Source organism: Phalacrocorax aristotelis, chromosome 21 (assembly GCF_949628215.1).
Source record: "Phalacrocorax aristotelis chromosome 21, bGulAri2.1, whole genome shotgun sequence".
NCBI classification, from domain to species: Eukaryota; Metazoa; Chordata; class Aves; order Suliformes; family Phalacrocoracidae; genus Phalacrocorax; species Phalacrocorax aristotelis.
In genome coordinates this window covers 1,407,908-1,429,174 of record NC_134296.1, presented here as the reverse complement: position 1 = coordinate 1,429,174, position 21,267 = coordinate 1,407,908, and the positions used below count along the sequence as shown (strand labels likewise).

The 21,267-nt window shown below is 45.7% G+C and overlaps 1 protein-coding gene across 1 annotated transcript in view; it reads right to left on the bottom strand.

Annotated features, from left to right (window-relative positions):
- Positions 1–3,646: 3,646 nt before the first annotated feature.
- Positions 3,647–21,267, bottom strand: part of KDM5B (lysine demethylase 5B) — a 57,241-nt gene continuing 39,620 nt past the window's right edge. Inside the window, exons 18-27 of the mRNA XM_075115988.1 lie at positions 19,839–19,953; positions 17,286–17,641; positions 15,771–15,909; positions 12,996–13,175; positions 12,016–12,174; positions 10,084–10,569; positions 7,660–7,771; positions 6,146–6,300; positions 5,184–5,510; positions 3,647–4,526 (exon numbers count right to left, since the gene is read on the bottom strand). Of these exons, the coding sequence (XP_074972089.1) occupies positions 4,389–4,526; positions 5,184–5,510; positions 6,146–6,300; positions 7,660–7,771; positions 10,084–10,569; positions 12,016–12,174; positions 12,996–13,175; positions 15,771–15,909; positions 17,286–17,641; positions 19,839–19,953 (2,167 nt within the window). The 3' untranslated portion in view covers positions 3,647–4,388. The remainder of the gene's footprint in view (positions 4,527–5,183; positions 5,511–6,145; positions 6,301–7,659; positions 7,772–10,083; positions 10,570–12,015; positions 12,175–12,995; positions 13,176–15,770; positions 15,910–17,285; positions 17,642–19,838; positions 19,954–21,267) is intronic.

Sequence of the window (21,267 nt, the reverse complement as noted above, 5' to 3'; positions counted from 1 at the left end):
CGAAGCCCCTCACTGTAACTCCATTTTCCCTGAAGCGTGCTAATGCTTTAAGGATCCTCCACGCATCATGGTCAGCTGTAACACAAAACAGCTCCTCTGTCAAGCTGTAAAATTAACTGTGTTTGTTATTGCATTGTTTACTTGAATATATATGTATTTTATCAGTATTAGACACCCCTCATCCCCGTCCTTGCATCGGGCTAACAAATGACGGCTGAAGTCCCACAATGCACAAAGATGACATTTCAGTTCTGTTTTTCCCCCGCTCGGTGCTGTTTAATACGTTAACACACCACTCTGCAGCTGTGAAGGGAACATTCCCCCGCCCTGAATCAGTTCCATTTGGATACCCGAATGTCAGCTGTATCCAAAGTATCAGGGACTGATGTGTTGTCCCTAAGAAATTATATCCTTTGTACCTGGAACTCATTTAAACCCCTGAATAGCGTACCTTTCTTGTCTCCTCACCCCGAAGAAGAGGTCTCAGCGTAGACCATCACCCAGATGGTGCTGCGGAAGGGATTACTTTACTGTTCGAGGCAAGGAGTTTATAGCTCTTTTCTCCCAGTGTACTTTGTTCCACCCTGGCGGCCGGGGCTGAGCACTGACCACACCAACAGCGCAATTCCAGCACCGGTTTCTGCCTGTGGAAAAGAAATCCCATGTGTGCATTATCAGGGTGCGAGCAGAGAGAACGGGTGGCACATTAGGTGGGCTAAGGAGAGTATGAAGAAACCCAGCACCAATTCTGACACCATTTAACAGGTGCTGACACAACTGCCTAAAACCTCTTTTGCCACCTTCAAGAGAAGCTTTCTGCAGAGACCCACACGGAAGCCCGCCACCACTGTGGGTCGGAGCACGCAGACCAGACCAGTCTGGTTACCATCGTTTCCAATCTTCCTCCAAAGCTGCCAAAGCACCTTCTGCCTGTGGTTCCACAGCTCTCAGTGACTCTGGATTCAAGGCTTCTGAAACAGAGAGCCACTGATGCAGTTGGGCGCGTATCAGCCTGTTCTGATGCTCCTCACGTGGAGCAAGAAAGCACACATCAGCTGGATTAAAGGGTGGCCCAAGACAGATGATCCCAACGCCTGACCAATGGTACAGGCAGGCTTTAAATAAAATCAGACTTTTCAGCCTCAGCTCCACAGGTAGGGAACTGATTTTATTTTTGTCCTATTTTTGATTAAACTAATGTAGAGGCCATAAATTATTCTTACTAAAGAATCAGCGTCTGAGCAATCGAGGGAGGTTGATACACTTGATTGTTTCACTCGTTTAAAAAAATTTTTTAAACAATGAAGCAAAATGGGGTGGGAAGGACTGTTTTTTGTTAGCTTGTTTTGGTTTATCCTCTGGAAATCTAGGATGGACAGAGGAGAGGTGGAAGGGACAGCTGATCCCAACAGCCCCAGCTGCTGAGCGTGTTCCGCCCTCATCATCTCCCCTGATGAGGAACGCGCAAGGGATGCTCACAGAAGAGCCCACCCTGAAGCAAACACCAAACCTCTTGCTCGTTTAGTTTGACAAAGTCAAAGCCTGACCTAATCCAGTCTGAAGGATCCACACGGGGATGAAATCTAACGGGCACAGCCCGTGGCTCAGCGGGCACCACCCCCGCAGCAACCTCCGGCCACCCTGAGGTCACAATTTCAGCAGAAAATAAAATGCAAATCCTTACGCAGACACCCCCTGCTGTAGGCGTCAGTCACCCAGGGACAGGCTTTTCCATTTCTTGAAAAATTTCAAGCAAAAATGTGGTAATTTCCAAAACATCATGCTCTAATCTACTGCATTCGTTAGTCCTGATGAGAAATTTTGTTGCAAGAACTACAATGGTCTCCTCTGGCCCCTACGGTCCACAAAATGACACCCTTCCCTTGCTCCTACACTGAATTGTCACGCTGAACTTAACTGCATTGTATTTCCTCTAGTGCTTTTTAGTAAACTGCTGTTTCTTCAATTGGGAAAAATAAAAGGGATACTGCAAGGGAAACTTCTGTAATGTTTTCAGTTCCATCAAAACACTGTGCAAGCTCTTTCTATTTCAAGTTCGTTCGTCTGCCCCCTTTAAAAGGAAGTTATTACAAATCAGGGTTTTTTTTCACAGCTTGGACTGTTATCTTAACCTTGCACAGACTTCCAACAGCAACAAAAGTCTAGAAAAAAAAAAAATCACAAAACTTCCTTTTGGGTGTTAGAGTAAATAAAAAAGACAAGTCACACTATGGAAGGACATACACATTTAACTAACGTACATGCGGTGAGGCTGTCTCCTGCCCACACCAACCATTTTAGACAAATCATCTATACCAGGCTGAAGCTTGGCCCCAAGCTGCGTCGGGGCAGGTTTAGGTTGGATATTGGGAATACACCTTCACTGCACAAGTGGTCAGGCCCTGGCACAGGCTGCCCAGAGAGGTGGGGGAGTCGCCGTACCTGGGGGGAGTCAAACAACGTGCAGACGTGGCCCTTGGGGCCATGGTTTAGGAGGCCTGGGGGTGTTGGGCTGGCAGTTGGACTTGGTGATCTCAGAGGATGCTTCCAACCTTAATGGTTCTATGATTCTCTAACAGTTAATAATCAGCATGGGAATAAAAAGCATACTGTGTTTAAAAACACCCCAAACCAAAACCCCTGGGAAACCTGCCTCCCGCACAGCTCTGCCTCCACAGAGATCCACCACAGCACGACTGGGGCCACCTACAGCTCAAAGGCTTTGCCCTGCGCCCAGCGACTCTCCACACTTCTGCCTCTGGGAGCGGGCCTAAACCAGCAGGGAAACCTTCACCACCAAATTCCTCTTGATGATGAGGGGAGGGAGTGGTGATGACAGGATGTTGCAAGCAGAGCACTCTGACACAAGGATCTAGACCTCCCACCTTGCAGCACTCCACAAGTTCCACCTTCGGCGGGCCACGGAGCCACAGCACTGGCTGTTTCCACAGGAGCAACAACTATACTCTGCATTAGCAATTGCTCTGCAAAGGATTTCAGGTATAGCCCGCGTGGAGTGCCCGGTGGGCTTCAGTAAATACCTCCTCCTTAGAGGTCTTGTCCCCTCGAGGCAGCACTGCTCCTCTGACCCCCAGGCTGAGGCCCCTACGCAGTGTTGGGAGAGAATCGCAACCACTCCAGGGATTTCCTCACTCCTCAGGTTTTCAGCCGAAGCGCAGGTGGCAGCAGCTGCAAGGAGCCCGCCCGCGGTCAGGCAGAGGGCTCTGCGGCACCGGCACGCGCTCTGCTGAGCCCGCTGCGGGGAAGCCTCTCCGTCCGACGCCAGCTGGAGGAGGCCGGCCGCCCGAGCTGCCCCACGCCTTTGCCTCCGGTGTGAATTCCCTATTCCTGCCCCTGCCAAGTCACAAATCGCTGTTTCAACCCTTTATTCACCCAACCTGTAAAAATAATGTCAGTTTTGGAAAAGCTTTGCAAAAGGCTTGTAAAAGGTTTGAGTTTTCTTTTTTTTTTTTTTTTGAAATAAGATTTTGATCTGCCCTCTCCTTCCAAAGCCGAATGTACCAGTAAGGTAAGAAAATACCATGGCTTTAGCATTTCTTTTTTTAAAGATGGGTTTCTCTTGAATAAGAGAACCCATCAATGCAATCAGTATCGCTCCAGAGGGAAATGAAACTGCATTTCAAGCTCTCTAAAAACACCAACATTTAATTTTATAACATAACCAGGGGTTTATTCCACAATATAAACTGCAACATTTGATACAAGCTACCCAAAAAAGGAGAAAGCCAAAATACAGCTGTGGCAATTACTTTACAGACCTTTTTTTTTGTTTTGTTTTTTTTCTGTCTTCTACATCACTGGGCCATCAGTGACACTAGGATCTAACATTTGCTTTCTGTACATCAACCAATGCTAGAAGCAACACGCTGTTCAGAACTGTCATTCCAGTCACTGAAACCAGACATAGAAGTTATTGCTTAGATAAATAAACCTAGTCTACGAAAAACAAAGTGGAAAAAAACTAAAGGCTCCAAAGATTTAACAGAGTAAACAGGGATTTCCTCAAAAGAGGATTTATTGGAAAATTCATGGTGCAGGTTTTTTTGCACCTAAACCAAGCTGAATTAAATACGCCGGTAAATCCCAGAGAGGTAATTTAATGCTGTACAATAAAAGGTGCATGTTTCAAATGCCTTCCAAATTGGTGGAAACCCCTGCTAAACAGTCAGCATCTCAAACCTCAACAACCACAAACAGATCAAGGGAAAATACAAAAGTGTCAAAAATTGTTTTGAGTTCTGGAAAATGATCCCATAAGGATAGAAGTAGCACCATTTGCAATCTGGTTCTTAAACCAGCCCCTGTGGCTTTATTGGAAAACTCTAACAACCTTCTTTACTCAAGTCCTGAACGGTTTACGGGGAGTTTTACTTCCGATATTGAGAGTCCTTCCCAGTGCAGCTGATGCAGATGTAGTCCTCCTTCTCTGCCATTTCTGGGGAGATGCCCACACACACCTGGTGGAACCACTGGTTGCAGCTGCCGTCGCACTGGACCCAATCCACCTAACAGAGCAGACACACGGGTGTTCAGAGGAGAGCCAAGCAAATGCAGCATTCATTGGTCATTTGGGGGCACTTAATCTATTTAAATGAGTGCGAAACGTCCCATTCTACAGCTGGCTAGTGCTGGATGTTCAACTCCTGATCACTGTTCTCTGGACTCCTGCCGCCCAGCTCCTCCAAAGCTGAGAGCAGGGCACCCTTCCCCCTTCCCTCATCCCTCCGCTGCTTTCCCGCCTACAGGTGGTGGGTGGCAACTTCACTACGGCCCTCCCAGGCACCCGGGGACATCCCTTGTCTCCATTTTCCAGCAGGGATGGACCTGTGCAGGGCTCCAAGGCACCACCCCTGCCCACAGAAAGGCTGCAACCCACAAAGCCTATCTACACCCTTACTGCAAGAGCACAGATGAATAGGGTGTCTGCACAGCCCCACCTCCTCCCAATTCCGTGCAGGTGCTTTCATGCCCACCTGCCTTCCGCAGTCCCAGGTGCTCTTGGAGGAGGTGGGAAGGACCGTTAGTAAGTGTGTCCCAGCAGTGGCAGACCCTGTCTCTGGGTTACCAACTCCCTCGCGCTCCCTTTGTACGCAGGACTTCTGTAGTCAAACACTTTGAGGGCAGCTGAACGCCCCAGATCCCAGCGTTCAGCCTCTACTGACCTCATCTCCCTCCGGCTGGAGGCAGTTCACAGCAGGGCAGATGGCATCCTCATCCTCAGAGTCCTCCTGCTCAGAGAATGACATGTCTGAGGAAAGCAAGTGGCTTTCACTGGAACGCTGCATCTCAAAGAGACGCTCCCGCTCTCTCTCCAGTTTGTTAGTGCAGAGATCCTTTGAGTGATTCAGTTTCAGTTTCTTCTTTTTGGGAGTTCTCATTTTTTTTACTCTCGCTCTTTTCTCATCATAGAAGCTCTCTCTCTCAAAACGCCGCTTTAGTTTTCTCTCCATGTAACTAATCCCATCCTTTTTCCCTCGGCAACACTCATTCTGTTGGAACAATATTTTGGCAAAATCATCAGCGTGCAGCCAACGCTCGTTATCCCGTTATTACGTACCCTGCTCTTCGGAACAGGCTTCAGTAAAAGCGCAGTGTTTGACAGGGTGCTGCCCTTTCAGCAGAGGCGGGATGGTAAGGGGAGCAAAGGGCAGGGTCACACTCCAGTGACAGAATTTCACTGTCAACTCAATTTAGGTGTTGGACCCAATGATACTTGCAGGTCCCTTCCAACTCAGGACATTCTGTGATTCTATGATAGTTTATAGGAAAAAAAAAAAAAAAAAAAGATTCCCATTTCCTGCCTCTGAGTCCACTGCTTCGGCGGCAGCTCTCTCAAAGCCTCCTGAACACAGGACAAGGGTCAAGCTGGGATAGATATATTTAACATACAGAGTGACCATGAAAACCGGACTCAAATTGCAAAAATGCATTAGGCAACAAACTATATTCAATAACTTGTAACAGATCCCTTAAGTTATCAATTTCTTGACCCCTTTTGAACAAGGAAAACGTATTTTCATGGAAGTACAGACACATACTCAAACCTCTTTGTAAAGCTCATGGGTTCAGGCAGAGCCTCTACTCCCAAGTGACCCCCATCTCACCGCTGTTGTCAGACACTTGCCTTTTCATTTGTCGGTCCAACGGATGACCTCTGCTCTGTTTGCAGAACAGGGCTTTGCTTTGTGAATAGGATCTGGTACAGCTCCTGTATTTCAGGCAGAGAAACCTGTAGCAGCTGGGCTTCCATCATCAGCTCATCCAGCTCTGTGCTAATGACTATTATGAAAAACAGGGAGAGAGGAGAAAAGGAATTCTTCAGTGTCAGCACTGATGAGATCTACACAGATAATGAAAATTCTTCTCTGGTAGCATAAAAAAAATGTGAAAGACTTTTTAAGAATCTGCAACTGTATGAATTAACCCTTATCTGTTCTCTCTTCACTGCTCATTTTTAACAGCAGGGTTAAAAAGAAAGATAAAGGTTCTCACAGAAGTTACTGTACTGTGGCTCAGCACCCTTCCAGGCTTGCATTTCTTGCTGGTTTGAAGATCAGCAATTGCCATCATTACTGGCAATTTCCCCTGCTTCTGAAGCTGCAAGAAGTGTGATGACCCCCTCGCTATGTAACAAGTGGGTACAATGAACAACAGAGTGAAATCCCTAAGTGATGCCAAGGGAAGAGAGGAAGAAAAGCTAAGCGGGTGAGCCTCGCACAACTGAGTCCTGCCCTGTGGTCACCACCCACTGCTGCTGTCGAGCTTACCAACCCTGCCTTCAGCTTTTGAGATAGTCGCAGCCAGGGGAAGTCAAAATCATTGTGTACTTCACAGCCTTTTAATACAGTATTCAGTACAACTGAAATATGGCCTGGCAGCACGAAGGACCGCCTTATTTGGTTTTAACCGTAACATTAAACTGAAGTGTCTTGTGTAGAATTAGCATGGACTAAGCTGCACTGATCTGAAAACATGAAGATAAGGCTAGACCTGTGTCCCTGGAGCATTATGGATCAGGGGGAAAGACAGGATAAATAGCTTCTTTTAGAGTTGTAAAATGATGCAGTTTATAGCATGTCTGTGTTAGTCCAATAAGCACAAAGTCTGAGCTAGGAAGGGTGCCAAACTGCACTGAGTGACCTGGAGCACAGCAAATGCCACAGCAGCTAAGAAAACTCTCGAGTCTCCGTGGCTCCATGGCAGTTCTGCTGCAGCAAAACTTACAGGGACTCATCTCCTATGGATGAAGTACCCTGTGGTCTCCAGCACTGCTTCCCTACATCGTTCCCATCCAGCTCCTACAGTCTCCGTGGTCTCCCCCCTTCCCCTCCTGCAGCCCACAGCGTGCTGTGCACGTGGGACGGGGCCAGCTCGCGGTGATACCTCTTCTCCTACCACCCCACATCTTTTCGTTACATGTGGGAAATTTCTATAATTCAGAAATTCACCCTCTGCCAAAGCTGGACACGAAGTTCCAAAGCTGGAATGGAGAAACAATCAGAGGCACTGCACGGTCATGTGCCTCCCTGCCGGAGCCATCTCTCTTTGACCAGGACACCCCCTCTTCTCCACCAAATGCAGGGGGGGAAAAAAACGAGGGGAATCAGAAAAAAATAAAACAAAGTGCAGATTACAAACCATGAAGTGGGATGCACTGATGTCCTGTAGAAAATGGAGAATGTAAATATATGGTTCTGTTATCCCAGTCGTGAGGCATGGAGAATGACATCGCTCCAATTGTCTGGGAAACCTAGAAAACAAAACATAACGCATAGATACTGTTGCTGATCAGGTGGCTTTGAAGTGTTAAATAACTGCTATAGAATCAAAACTTGCTTCTCCTACAATTGCTTAGATCTTGTACTCCTACAAACTGTTCAACCTAGTACACCCAAATCCTTCGTCCTACACCTGGAAACAGGCAAAAGCCACTTTAATGCACAGCTGAGAATTCTGGCAATATCATTTCCACAGAGATCAGAAACTAGCCCCCGCGCACGCAGCAGCATGCTCCACCAGAGGAGACAAGCCTGTGGAGCAGCAGCAACACCGGCAGAGGCACTGCGGGGATAATCCCTGACCTGTGGGAGCGAGGGCTTCGGCTCTGGAACTGACTCCAGGTAGATGTAATAACTTCCTCTTTTTGTCCACCATAAAGAAGTGATTTCTCACTGCCTTGGGCCAACGAGGCACCAAACTGTTCCAAAGCACTTCTCTCTGCCTCAGCACACTCAGAAGACATGCCAATGGCAAAACGTGCGCTTCCTTATGCAAAGGCCACCGCCACAAGCCAGCAAGTGTCAGTTTTGGGCTCATGAGCGTCAGAAAGGCATCCCACCAGATGCCTTCCAAAATATCAAGTGTCTGGGCCCCTTTCAAAATCTGGCTCTCATCAATCCTCACAGCTGTTTTTCAAATTAATTTGTCAAACTCATTTAAATGCTCCACATTCTTCACTTTGGCCAGTGCCAAAGAAGCCCAACTCCAGCGGTTACTGCTACAAGCTTCTCTGGGGGAACGAGAATCTTGAATTATGCCAGATAACAGGGAAAATAAGGTTGTTGCAGGACAGGAGAGCAATGCTGAGACACTGGATTCACTGAAAAACAACTCAAATTCATTGAGACCAACGTTTTAGCTCAGCGCTGTGCTGAGACGGCTGTGGAGGACACCTCTGGCCTGCCCTCAGTACCGCTGGCTCCAGGAAGGCTCCCCGGCTCCGGCACAGCTGACGCACATGGTCAGATGGTCTTCCATGGAGCTTCCCAGAGACGACTTGCTCGGGAAATATGGTCACAAGGACCTGAACTAGCTCTGCTAGTTACCTTCATTCAGGCGGTTTACTGACTCGAGCCCCACACCATACAAAAACGGTTACTGTTTTCAGGTTGGAGGAACCTCCTGGTACCATGCTGAGCTAACAGAACTAAGCTTATTGTTTCCATTTCTGGTCCAAACATCAACTTATATGCCCAAAATCTTGCCCAGTTTTTTTTCAGTTATATTATTGGTGTAGTAAAAAGACACTTTCAAACCTAAATTATCAGAAAAATTCTCTTAGATGCCTAAACATAGTTTTAATTTCTAAAACTAGGCTTGCCTATTTGAAAAATGTGGTCAACACAAGCAACTTGTCATAGCTGAGTTACCAGAGAAGCAGCTACATACCTCTTCAGCCACATGTTTTATGTTTTAACACAACCGAGTGAGTAAAACACAGACTAACTGTAACAGGGTCGGAGTAGGAAAATGAAGGTGTTTCCATCAAAAAGTAAAAACAGAGTCCATTTCATTTTGGGATGCTGTATGTTCTTTATGCTGCACAGACCTTGTATTTCAGATTTGTTTCTGCATTTATTATCTCAGGAAAACTATAAATCCTTAACCCATTTCCCCACTTTCCCCACGCTTTTGGCTGAACGATCTTTACTGGAGAAATTTTGAAACTCCCTCATGAAACACCCCCGAAACAGCTGCTGTAGCTTAACTGAGTAATATTAGCAGAACATTCAGCTTGGGAGTTCTAGTGTAAGGGATAAGGAGAAGGGAGGAGAAGCAACGGAGGAAGATACCCTCTTGAAAACAACCTCATCACAGAGCTGAGATGGTAACACACTGGAGGGTTTGTGCCTCTGTTACTAATTCTCAGCACTTAAAACGATATTGAAATACTTGTAAGAACAGAATATAAAGACTAATTGAACACTAACCACTCTGGAAACAATAGCTCCAGCAACTCTGTCATTAATAGTGTCATAGTAGAGCACAGGAGCTGGGAGGAGGAGAAGGGAAAATAGGCCCTTTAGGAGTAATTGTTGCCAGGACTCCCGCACAGAAGGAGAACATGAAGCTGTGGCTGGAGGACACGACACGCACATCCTGGCTAACTGTCAAGGCAGACCAAACTCCTTATATCCATAGAGCAACACATAAACGATCTGCCTTGCCAGTATCTGTGTGCAGATACAAGGAACCCAACCGGCACCAGTCAGATGTTACAGACTGTTCTTGCTGACCACGCGCCACCCACCACCAGGAGACCCGGCAGCGGCTCAGCCTCACCTTGTTTGTCTCTGGCAATTGGCCTGCTGTGGCTTGCCATCTGTTGTACAACAATCCTGAGCCAACTTTGTCTTGTATAAGTTTTAGATTCCCTGAATATAACATTTGTTGTGCTCTGTGCTGCCAGTTCACAGTTCTCTCGATCATATACCGCAAGGCATCCCCCTCGGGAAGCCTCACACGGATACGCTGCAAGGAGGCCAGCAGTGGTAAGATCTTTTCTAAAGGTGGCTTTTCTGATCGATGACAGTGTGGACAGAGCCACACACGAGGTCCCTGCAAAATGTTGGGCACCGAAACACAGCCGGTATGGAAGAACCCTCTGCAGAGTTCACACTGGATCATCGGAGCAGCCGGCTCCTTCTGGCACAGACAGACTTTGAGTTCTGCATCCTCTTCGCTGGACAGCACCTTCACTTCGTTTGCGGCTCGCAGAGAACGCAAAGCTTCCATCTCCTTTAATCGGGCTTCCCCAAGCGTCGCCATCTAAAAGGGAGTGCAAAGAAAGGGATGTTATCTCCACAGGAACATTACTCATTAGGAACAGGGCAACCTCTGCACAGTCGCTCTGCAGATATGCCAGCGAGTGTTTCAGGTCCTTACGAGGCTCCTCACGCCTGTACAGCTTTAAGGCTCTGAATGTTTGAACACACATGTACTCGCTCCAGGGTCTGTAAACACCCTAAAACCAGTGAAATTCAGGTGTACTCCCAAATGTAGCGTTTGCCCTTTCTACACCTGCTCACGACGCTTTTTTCAGGAATCTTTAGGATTAGCTGCTATTGAACACAGCAATATAGTTCGGTGACATAAACGCTATTAGTAGAAGCTGCAACTAATAAATTCTATGCATCTTATTATGTGTATAAAAATAAATGTATGCAGGAAAGTTTATAAATATATAGAAAAGTTATTTTGTAACATCATGGCCTTGAAATGTGATGACTAGAGAAAAATCAGCTTTGCAAAAGTTATACAACGGTGTCCATCACGGGCAGGTCCGGGACTCAGGCAGAGCGCCCTGCACTACGTACGCACAGGCGCCGAGCAACGCAGCTACCGCGCTGGGCTGGGGGAGCGTCCAAACCTGCACCGTGGGTGCGGATACTCACGCCCATGTGAGCATCCTTCTGTTTCAATACTCCAGCCGTTAACGAGAGTATCCAAAGAGGAGAAGGGTGGGCGATTCAAGGGACTCGGCCTCTCCTTACAGCGCTCAGAGGGACGCAGTCAAAGTCTGGATTCCCAGACAAGGGAGGCCAAAATCAAAGCACTGAACATAAAGGCTTTAAGTTTTAACCTACAGCAATGACTTGCGAATCCCATACCTACAGGAACAATTATATTCAAACCCTACCCTGTCAGTCTACTGCTCCTCGTTAAACATGGGACATTGTTTAATCCGACTGTGGCGGAGGCTCTGAAATAGGCCTTTTGGGATGAAGCACTTCACCCCCAGTGACGAAGCCTGCTCTGCTCAGAACCAGTGTTTTACTGACTCCATAATGCATGAGGTTTTCTTTAATTATTTATGGTGTTTGTTTTAATTATAAATGGTGTTGGGTTATTGCGTTCTTTGAAAGGGTCTGACTTGGGAAAACCCTATCCTATCTTTAATAAGGTTTTGGTATGGTGGGGTTAAAATAGGTCTAAAATTTTAATTTTCCTGTGCTTTTTTAGGCTACGGGCATTGCCTGGCAAACTGAAAGGCTACTTCATGTGCAAAGACAACACACATCTCTTCCACTAAAAGCAATTTTGGGAAGTCTGAAGCAAGCACAGAAAAGCGCAGTCCTAGAAGTTCCACTGCAGAAGAGCAGAGCAAGCAGAAAAGAGTGGAAGAGAACACTCCTGCATGAGAGCCAAACACAGAGAGATTCAAAGAACATAGAAGAAACTCCAGTTTGAAAAAAAAAGTCTTAAACCACATACTGCGGACGCAGTATCTTTGCTCTCGGAGAGAGCTCTTTCTAAGTCACTCAGAGTCTCTAGCTTAGTGCTTTTCTTCTTTCCACTCGGCACTGGCTCCTTCAACTTCTTCTGCTTTCTCTTCAGATTCAGCATTCCAATATCACACCGGGGACACAACACCTGGTGGACAGAAAAGCAGTGTTGTCTGCAACCTTTTAAATGCATTTGTCCTGCCCTAACGCAGCCACATACGACTGGTTAGAACAGGGATTCCTGCAGTTTCTCCATCAATGACTGGGGTTATCTGGAACATGGGGAGAGCTGGAAAGTTAAAAATTCAATTTTATAAAATAGGCAGACCACGAACACCTCCATGTGTCACCTGAACTGCTGGTGTAGAGCCGCTGATATGGCCTCCACATGATTTAAGCTGCAAGCCCTGGAAAACAGCAGAGGATTCCAAGGGCTGCACTGCGTCCCTGTCTGCCCTAACGGAGAGGGGAGGGCTGGGGGCAAGAGGGGCTCAGCGTAGGCCGGAGGGAGTGGATTGCTCGAGAGCTGCAGGTGTTGGCACACAGGCAGCAAATTCAGAGGGCCAGCCTCACCCGTACCGCAGCCCAGCCTAAGGTCTGGCTGTCGCCACACCGAGGGGGTCGAAGCGGGCAGGAACCTGCAGCCTGAAGTAACTTCAGTGCCACAAATGTCAATATCCCCATATTCATACTGAAAATGTCAGACTATGGCACAGCATGCTCTCATTAGCCACGGATTAAAAAGAATAGAGAGGTATAGCTAAATGTTAAGCAATTCAGAAGTTTAAAATTATCATTAAAAGCATAGGTCAATCTAACACAAGTTATGTTAAAATAAGTAATATAATCCTAAAACAATTCTGCAAATATACTTAACATTTACTGATATTTTCTGAGTTAATACCGTAACTCAGATGTGCTTTTGCTGTGGTGTGAATCGCGGCCTTCTCCAGGGCCGAGTTCTCTTACCTCCAGAAGAGAATAAGGGGAGTTCTCACACAGAAACGTGTTAGATGCGCACTCCTTCCACGCCTGAACTTCCGACACCAAGGACTCCAGCCTCGGCAGGTAGTCCAGATGCACGGGAATAGATCGACCTCTTGTGACAAGTTCCACCAGTGTGTCCAGTACAGGCACACGTCCTCCAACCTGTCAGATTATAAATTAAGAAGTGCTTGACGGATGTGAGACATACCACTTCCATGAATCACAGCAAGTCATTTAGATTAACTGAAGGTAGAGCTGGTAAAAAAGAATTTACTGCTTCGACACTTCAGTCACTTCCACAGCTGTTATTCCAACGTTTGCACTTCTCATGCTCTAGTCATTAAGAACATAGACCAAACTAATAAAACATTGGGGGTGGACAGGAATACGTTTACCAAATTACAGTTTAAAAAAAAGAGACTGCCAACAATATAAGCAGACTCCCAATCTAACAATCTGCATTCACAGCAGAAAATCAAAGTCATTTTAAAGTAGACCCAGAAGGCGAGTCTAATCCAGTCCCCGGCAGCCAAGAGCAAGGCACCATCTCAAGTATCCAATGTACCGTTTGAAAGTGAGCTCTGTTCATGCACTTAGCAGCCTACGCCCAAGGCAGCCCAGTTACAGGAGGTCCAGCAGAAAAGCAGCACCGAGGGGTCACTTCTGAAACAGGCAGTGATGTGGGACTCGAGAACCATTCATCCAGAATGACCCCAACTCTCTAGCAGCAAACCGCAAAGCGCGGATACCAAGAACTTCCTGCAAGTCACAACAACTGCAGGCACTTACTAAAATCTTTGCAGACTGAAACAAAAATTCTTGGCACGTACAGACACATTTTTCCATATTCAGTAGGCAGAACTTCAGAATCCAAAACAAGAAATCAGCAGATGCCAAGACTGATTCACTGACGCCCTCTCAAGATAGCCCTCAAACCAACGTTGCTATTACATTAACTTTGTTCCTTCAACATTTTTGAAGCCCAGGACAACTAATTTTTAAACTAAAAGCTTCTTGACTCAAAAAGCTTTTATTAAAAGCAGAGTTTAGTTCAGACTGGCTTGAAAATACTAGTCAGATCAGAGTTCACTTCATGGAAAAAACATGAGGACAAATGAAAATTCAAGACAATATTTGGCAACTTATAGCTAAATGTGAACTCAGGGCTGTCCCAGTCCCACCCTTTCCTCATCCGTGCGGGTCCCACTGACCCCTCGCACGAGTACTTGCGAGCCTGAGCCATGAAACACTTCAAAGGGTTGGTCCAGGCCACAATTGCTCGCTTGGGCTTGAACTAGGATGGTGTCTGGCTGCCCAAGCAATCGTGCTAATGGATGAGGGGAAGCGAGAAGAGGGGAGAATTAAGCTGCCGTTGAACTGTAAAAGAAGCAAAGAACCTAAAGACTGAGTCCTCAAATAAAATAGTCTGAAAGGTTTAAAAACAAAAAAGGTTCAAGTGGGAAGTGCTAGAAGCCAAGGTGAAAACCTGTGTAGATCTTTTTGTTTAGAGGACTCTGGTTTTCAGTCTCTGCCATCAGCTGTTTGTTCAGTTGAAGACTTATTTCAGAGCACGAACATGGAAACAGAAAACACACAAAGCCCGAAGGAGTCTCAAAAAAAAAAAAAAAAAAAGGAAGAGGATGAAGAGATGAGGGAAGGAAAAGAACCCAAGTAACTTCCACCTCAAAATTCCAACTGAACTACTACAAAGTCACCAGTATTTTATTCTATGAAATCAAAGACCGACCACACAGGACTAGACCAAGAAACAGCCTGGAGATTGGCCATGTTAGTGGTTACAAACGAGGGAATCCCTCTCAATAACAGGATGCCTGAAATATCACTAATGATACAGCTGTGGAAACAGAAAATGAATTCTGTGGGGGCTCAGAAACGGCAACGCCACAACCAGTATTTATCAACACACTTGCTTCACCAGATCTAGATGAGATGGGACCTGCAGTGCAGCACGAGGCCTGCGCCAGAAAGGGGCATTCAAAACCAGAGACAATACAAGAACACTTGTTTGATCAGGGATATTCCTGGATCAGGAAATCTTGGGGTTTGTTTAGAATCTGCTAGAGGAAAATTATTTCTTTAGCCAAGCAAATAAAGGCTGTGAGAAGGCATTGCTGGAGACTTGAATACTTTACAGGGTTTGTTTATTCAGGACCCAGCAATCAGAACTGTGTGTCACCTGCTCTGTACTGTGTTACACGAGTGCAGCAAGATCACGATCACCGTCATTTACGGTATAGCTGGTCTTCAGCTTGCTGATGTTATGAAAATAAGACACATTCCTTTAAGTTAGGGCAGTGGTTGGAGCGTCTTAGCACGATGACTTCCACTAACATGCAAAACATTTAGCCTTATTTAACGAGAAAGCGATCTTCAAAAGAGAACTACAAAGACAGTATTTTTCTTTCAGCTGCAGAATGGTACGCAAAAGCACGATCACCAGGTAACGTGATTATTATTAGCAGCAACAGAGCAAAATTTACCTTAAAGTTTCATAGTATAATATCTTTTTAACTTTAGATTTTTGTTACTAGCTCCTTTATAGATTTTTATCGCAGCCAGCTAATTGCAGAGGTGAAGGAATACAAATCAGGTCCAGAAACAGGCAACAGATGTTACAGATTAAGCATTCTTGATCCGGTGGGATGCTGAAGCACCAAGTGCCCGTACCGGAGCGCAGGGCGCGGGTCTGAACCCGACAGCAGGCACCACCACCCGCCAAGAGCGCAGTGAACGTACCTGCAGAGCTTCCACCTCCTGCAGCCAGTCTTTGGCCTTCTGCACCGCGTCTTTCAGTGCGACGCCGTTCGGGAGATAGGCTGGGATCTCCTCTATTTCTTTCACTGCTGCTACAAGACTGCTCAGCGACTGCCGTGGCCTGTGCAAACAGAATGTCTCAGGATGTAGAACACTGCAATACAGTTGAGGTTGTTCTACTCATTTGGCTTATTAAAACTGAAGGGTTACACCAAATAATGACATTATGTCCAGTACTAGAGATGCTTTCTGTACAAGCGGGGCATTGGTAATGCAGGTACGCTTTTGGAGATTTGCTTGCTATAGACTCCTAGTAGAAATGCTAAAGATATTAAGGAATTGAGGACATTGAGGACAGTCAACCACTGGAATAATCTCCCCAGGGAAGGGGTTGACTCGGCCATGTTGGACACCTTTAAGAGCTGTCTGGACAGGGTGCTGGGCCAGCTTGTCTAGACTTTGCTCTTCCTAGAAAGGCTGGACTAGATGATCCCTGAGGTCCCTTCCAAGCTGGGATTCTGTGAGTCTGTGAATCTGTTGTCTGTTTTTTTTCAATATTCACACACTTGGGCTCTACGGGATATTTTAACATTCATTAGCTTTTGAGTGATAGACTCCTGGATCCTCCTTGAACCTCAAAACAGTACCGACCAAGGGACTCCACACTAGAAGGCTAAAAAAGTGGAAATGGCTTGTCTGTATTTCACAGTTTGATTCTGACATTTTAGAAAAGTACACACTCAACTGCATCTCTATTTTGGAGCGTAAACCCAAGCTTGTTTCAGTTTTGTACTTTATGAAGTTGTTTTAAAATACTATGGTTACTAATGAGTAAGAAACACTCAAATGCTTTCACAATTAGGAGGCTGAGGGAAAAAATTAAAAAAAAAAATAATAAAAAGTTTTAAATCAGGAATCCTGAGGGAAGAAACCTTGCATACAAGCTTGTGCCACCTTTCTAAGCTTTACATAGGCTGTGCTCTCCCCCATTTACTTTATAAATCAGAAGGTCAAAGCAATGATCAAGAAAATTTTCCTCAATAAGGACGTATTTGGCTTATTTCCTTCTCCCCTGCACCAGCTGATCTGGAAAAAAAAAAAAATCTCCTCAATGTTAGAAGTAGTCCACATAATAACATTTCACCAGTTGGTAGTATATAGCTGAGCTCCATCTGGACATGCATCCTCCAGTCTCACACTGGGGACAGAAGGAGGCAGAAAGGAAGGAAGAGGTGTCTTAAAATGCTTCCTTGTGGCGAGAGGAGAACTCGCACAGTGGTAGCGGAGCACCACAAACCCTGGGAATCAACACAATGTTTAAAATCGCTCAGTCTCTCATCCTGTCTCCATCCCATTCCCTTCTGAATGGCACTAGTTTTGCCTTCGTGCTGTGAACTGGATGAGCAAAAAGGGAGCCCCCTCAGAAGTAAGGCCAACTCTTTCCATCTCCAACAGCTCACGGGACTACAAAATGCAACACTAAGATTTAGCTTCTACCTGGCCTTTATCAGATTTCTGGCTTTGTCATCCCAGTGTTCAGATACAGTAAGGAGCTCTTGCAGCTTCGCCATTGCCTTCTCAACCGCTGGGTAGGGAGCGAGTCCAACACCTGAGTCTATAAGACGTCTCATATCATCTAAAGTAAGAGAGTTTTGGTCTGAGGAAGCCAGTTGCACATCCTCGAGCCAGCGTGCCTGTTCCAGACGTATCCGCAGCTCAGCCAGTTGGGGTAGATCAACGTCGAAGTCAAAGCTGACATCCAACAGCTCCTGAAGTTCTGCAGCACTGGGCATTTCTACAGAAAGGAGTTTTTGGCTTTGCTGTTGAAAAGCTTCCACACGATCAAGAAGATCCTGAAACATACAAATGTAACAAAAACATCAGAAAAAAACCCACTGCCAAATCTCTTAAACATTTCAGTGCAAGCCTCCTGGCACGCACCACACTGCAACGCACACAATGCGCACAGCAAGTTGTCATGACATTTGCAACACTTAAACAGCGTATCTTCAACACACAGTGTATGTATTGGCATCTCCTCATCCATAACGCGCCCACCAGCTCGAGGATCATAGAACACGGAAACTCCACTCCAAACTCCTTTCAACCAAGACAGGTGTCAAAAAGAGGTCTCAGAAGACTAGAAAAGATCTAAAGGGAAATTTCAAGTGTTCCATCAGTGCTGTTTTCTGGTTTCGTTCTGGAATGATTAAGGTGGCTGAAGAAGAGCAAGGTTAAGATTAAGATGGCTTTGAAGAAAGGCAGGAAGGGCGTGGGGCTTCTGGGGTTCATTTCTGCTGCATTGTTGAGGCTTCGTAGAATCATAGACTGTCCTGAGTGTGAAGGGACCCGCAAGGATCATCGAGCCCAGCTCCCGTCCCTGCACAGGACAAACCCAAATTCACACCATGTCTCTGAGGGTGTTGTCCAAGTGCTTCTTGAACATCGCCAGGCTGGTGCCGTGATCCCTCCCTGGGGAGCCTGTCCCAGGGCTCCACCGCCCTCTGGGGGAAAAGCCTTTCCCTAATATCCAATATCCAGGATTAGATATCTGATATCCATGCTTTATGCCAAGCACAGTCACAGTAAGCCACAGGTGTTTTACTCTCTCATGCAGTGCAACACCTTCTCTCTCTCTACATACAGTCAAAAGCCTCATTACCCCAAAAAAGTACATCAGTGGCTGTTTGTACTTCACCCAGGATAACGGACAGCTGGCCAGAGAAACCTCACCGCGAAGGCTGGAGTTATTCCGTACCTAGCCATCCTGCCCAATGCTTCTAGTACTGGCTGAAATGCTATTCCAGCAGTAAGTTCCTCCTTCACAGCCGACGGGTTGGTATTTTGCCAGAGTTGTCTGCCAGGGTAGGCAATCTCACCCATAACAGAATAAAGCCTTTTTAGAGGTATATTAAACTGTGAACGAATCTCCAGTAACTGTTGGCCATTTATATTAACAGCCTAATTTGCATGACTACATATAATTTAGGATTGTTGAGATTGATATAAAAGAATTCCCTGACCACATGTGTTTGATGAAGAATCATTTGCATGTCTGGCGTTACTGAACTTCTGCTTTTTAAATAGTTAGGTAACTTCAGAGCTGCAATGCTATAAACAAGTAACTGTAAATAGGATTACATAAGGTCTGATTCACGCATTCCAGACCTGATAAAGCATCCAAAGCAATACTCAAAAGCTGGGTTGAACTGGTCTCTTCTAGTTCAAAGTTACATGATACTGGCTGGTCTCACAGTCTTGTGTGGACACAAGAGATGGCTCAGGAACCGGCCACTGCACGTCCTGGTCCCGAGAGTCCCAAATCTACAGAGCATTTCTCCTTTAAGGCAGAATTGCAGCTGCTCAGAATTTACGTTCTTATTTTGCCCCCCACTACGTCTCTGTGATATGCAACATTTTGGCAAATTTTGAAATAAAATCTTTAATTACTTTCAATTTGTCCAAGGGCTGATCATCTGGTGAGCAAATAATCAGCACTAGCTGATGGTCACGGGAGACAACGCGATCTGACTCGCCACCAACAGCAGGTACTCTGCGAGAACAAGTATTTCAGTAACAGCCCAGGCTGGTAGCTTCGGCCTGGGTTACCCGTGGACAGCATGGGGAGGATCTAATTACAAGACTATGAGAAAGCTGATTCTGGGTTAACGGAGAAAGAGAGATGTGAATGGGAGAACTGTCACTCAGAGCATGATGGAGTTTTGAATATTCTCCGGCTTTACTCTTAAGAGAAGACTAGTTAACTGACCTCCAATTTTTGAGCTGTAGTTACCCAGGTCATCCTGCCGCTTTTTTGCATTACTTCATACAACATTAACATTTTCATACCCCTACGTAGTATAAAAATCTGCTGACAATGAATGCCAGCCAGCCAGCGAGCTCCATTCTTCAGCAACTCGTGCACGAGGTACCCAGGCCTGCCAGTTCAAAGGTATTTATTCTTGGAGCAAATTGTACGAAGGAGATCAATGCAGTGCAAACACATCACTGAAACGCTCGTGTTCCCTCCCCATGAATGTTCCAAGTTACCTTCAGTAACGGTGTCTGACTGAGGACACAGGGCAGAGCATACAGCTGCCTCACGAACAACCGGAGCTCATTCACAGTCAGCTGATTTTGACACTTCCCTCCTCCGGAGCGGTACCTGCAGTGACACACAATTCAACTTCGTTGGATGCCACAAGGAAGAAAAATAAATCTGAACTTCTCAAAAATCTGCTTATGATTTCTTGTAAGGCAAATATTACTCACAAATAATAGAATATTCAAAAGCATCCGAGCAGCCATGGGCTCACATACATGGGAACACTTCAGTTCGCTACAGCAGAATAAGCTATTGTTGAAAATACTCTTTCATATTAAATGGCATTCTGGAACAGCTACTCAGCCTTGGAAGAGCACTGGTTATTATGGAACAAAATTAGGCTTTTTTCCAGAACACAGAGCAATTGTGGATCAACCATTCAGTTATGTTGCAACAGCTATTGTGGTAAGCTCTCCCCATACCCGTACCAAAAGAGAACAAATCCCAATTTTGAATGGGTTTTATATTCGCAGGTTGTGTAGGCACTTCTGAAAAATCCTCTTTACGCTGAAATCATCATTTTCATTTTTATCTAAAAGCTTTGTATCGAATGAGTGGCTTATAAGCGTTAACAAATTGGCTAATATTAAAAATCTCTCTAAACTCAAGCCAATATTAACTAGGTCTGAGAACCCTGAACAGAAAAGGAAAGAAACCTCTTACAATGCTGGCTCCAATTTAATCCACAATCTGTCATTCAAACTAAAGAGGAAAACATCATCCCAGCAGGATATGCCAGCAGGAGTGGAATGTGAACACTATAAAATAAATTTTAATTTACCATTCTATGTTAAAAATAGGTATTTTTAAACAACATGCAAGATCACGTTGGGAGTTCCAAAATCCACAGTAAGCAAAGAATAAAATGAATTCAAAGTCTCAGGTACCACACAGGCTGTTTTATGGCCTACAATGTTTTACCATTTTTGTGGAAATTCTGCAGTACCTTCCAGGAAAAGGCGCAAGTTTTAAAAGTAAACAAACGGTTACGTATACATACATACGCACACACACACGCATATATACACCTATCTAAACTGCAAAACCTACTGTCATGAGATGTTTTTGGTAACCAGAAATTACATGGGCCTAAAAAAATAAAAAAAATAAAGAAGAGCATTCACAGAAGAAAAGCCCAAGCCATCCAAAGGTCTCTAAGCAGAAAAGGTTCCATGAGGCCTGGAGAAGGACGGGGATGGATAGTGAGAACATCCCTGCTGTCGCACTGTTCCCTTCCAGCATCATCTCCATGTTAGTGCCAGAGAGGAATGAGGGCCACGCTGTCCCTTGGCCCGGGTCAGACAGCTGTTCACAGAACAACCTTCCACACAGCATCTGTTAGCACCGCTTCGTCCCCCACCACCGTACGAACCG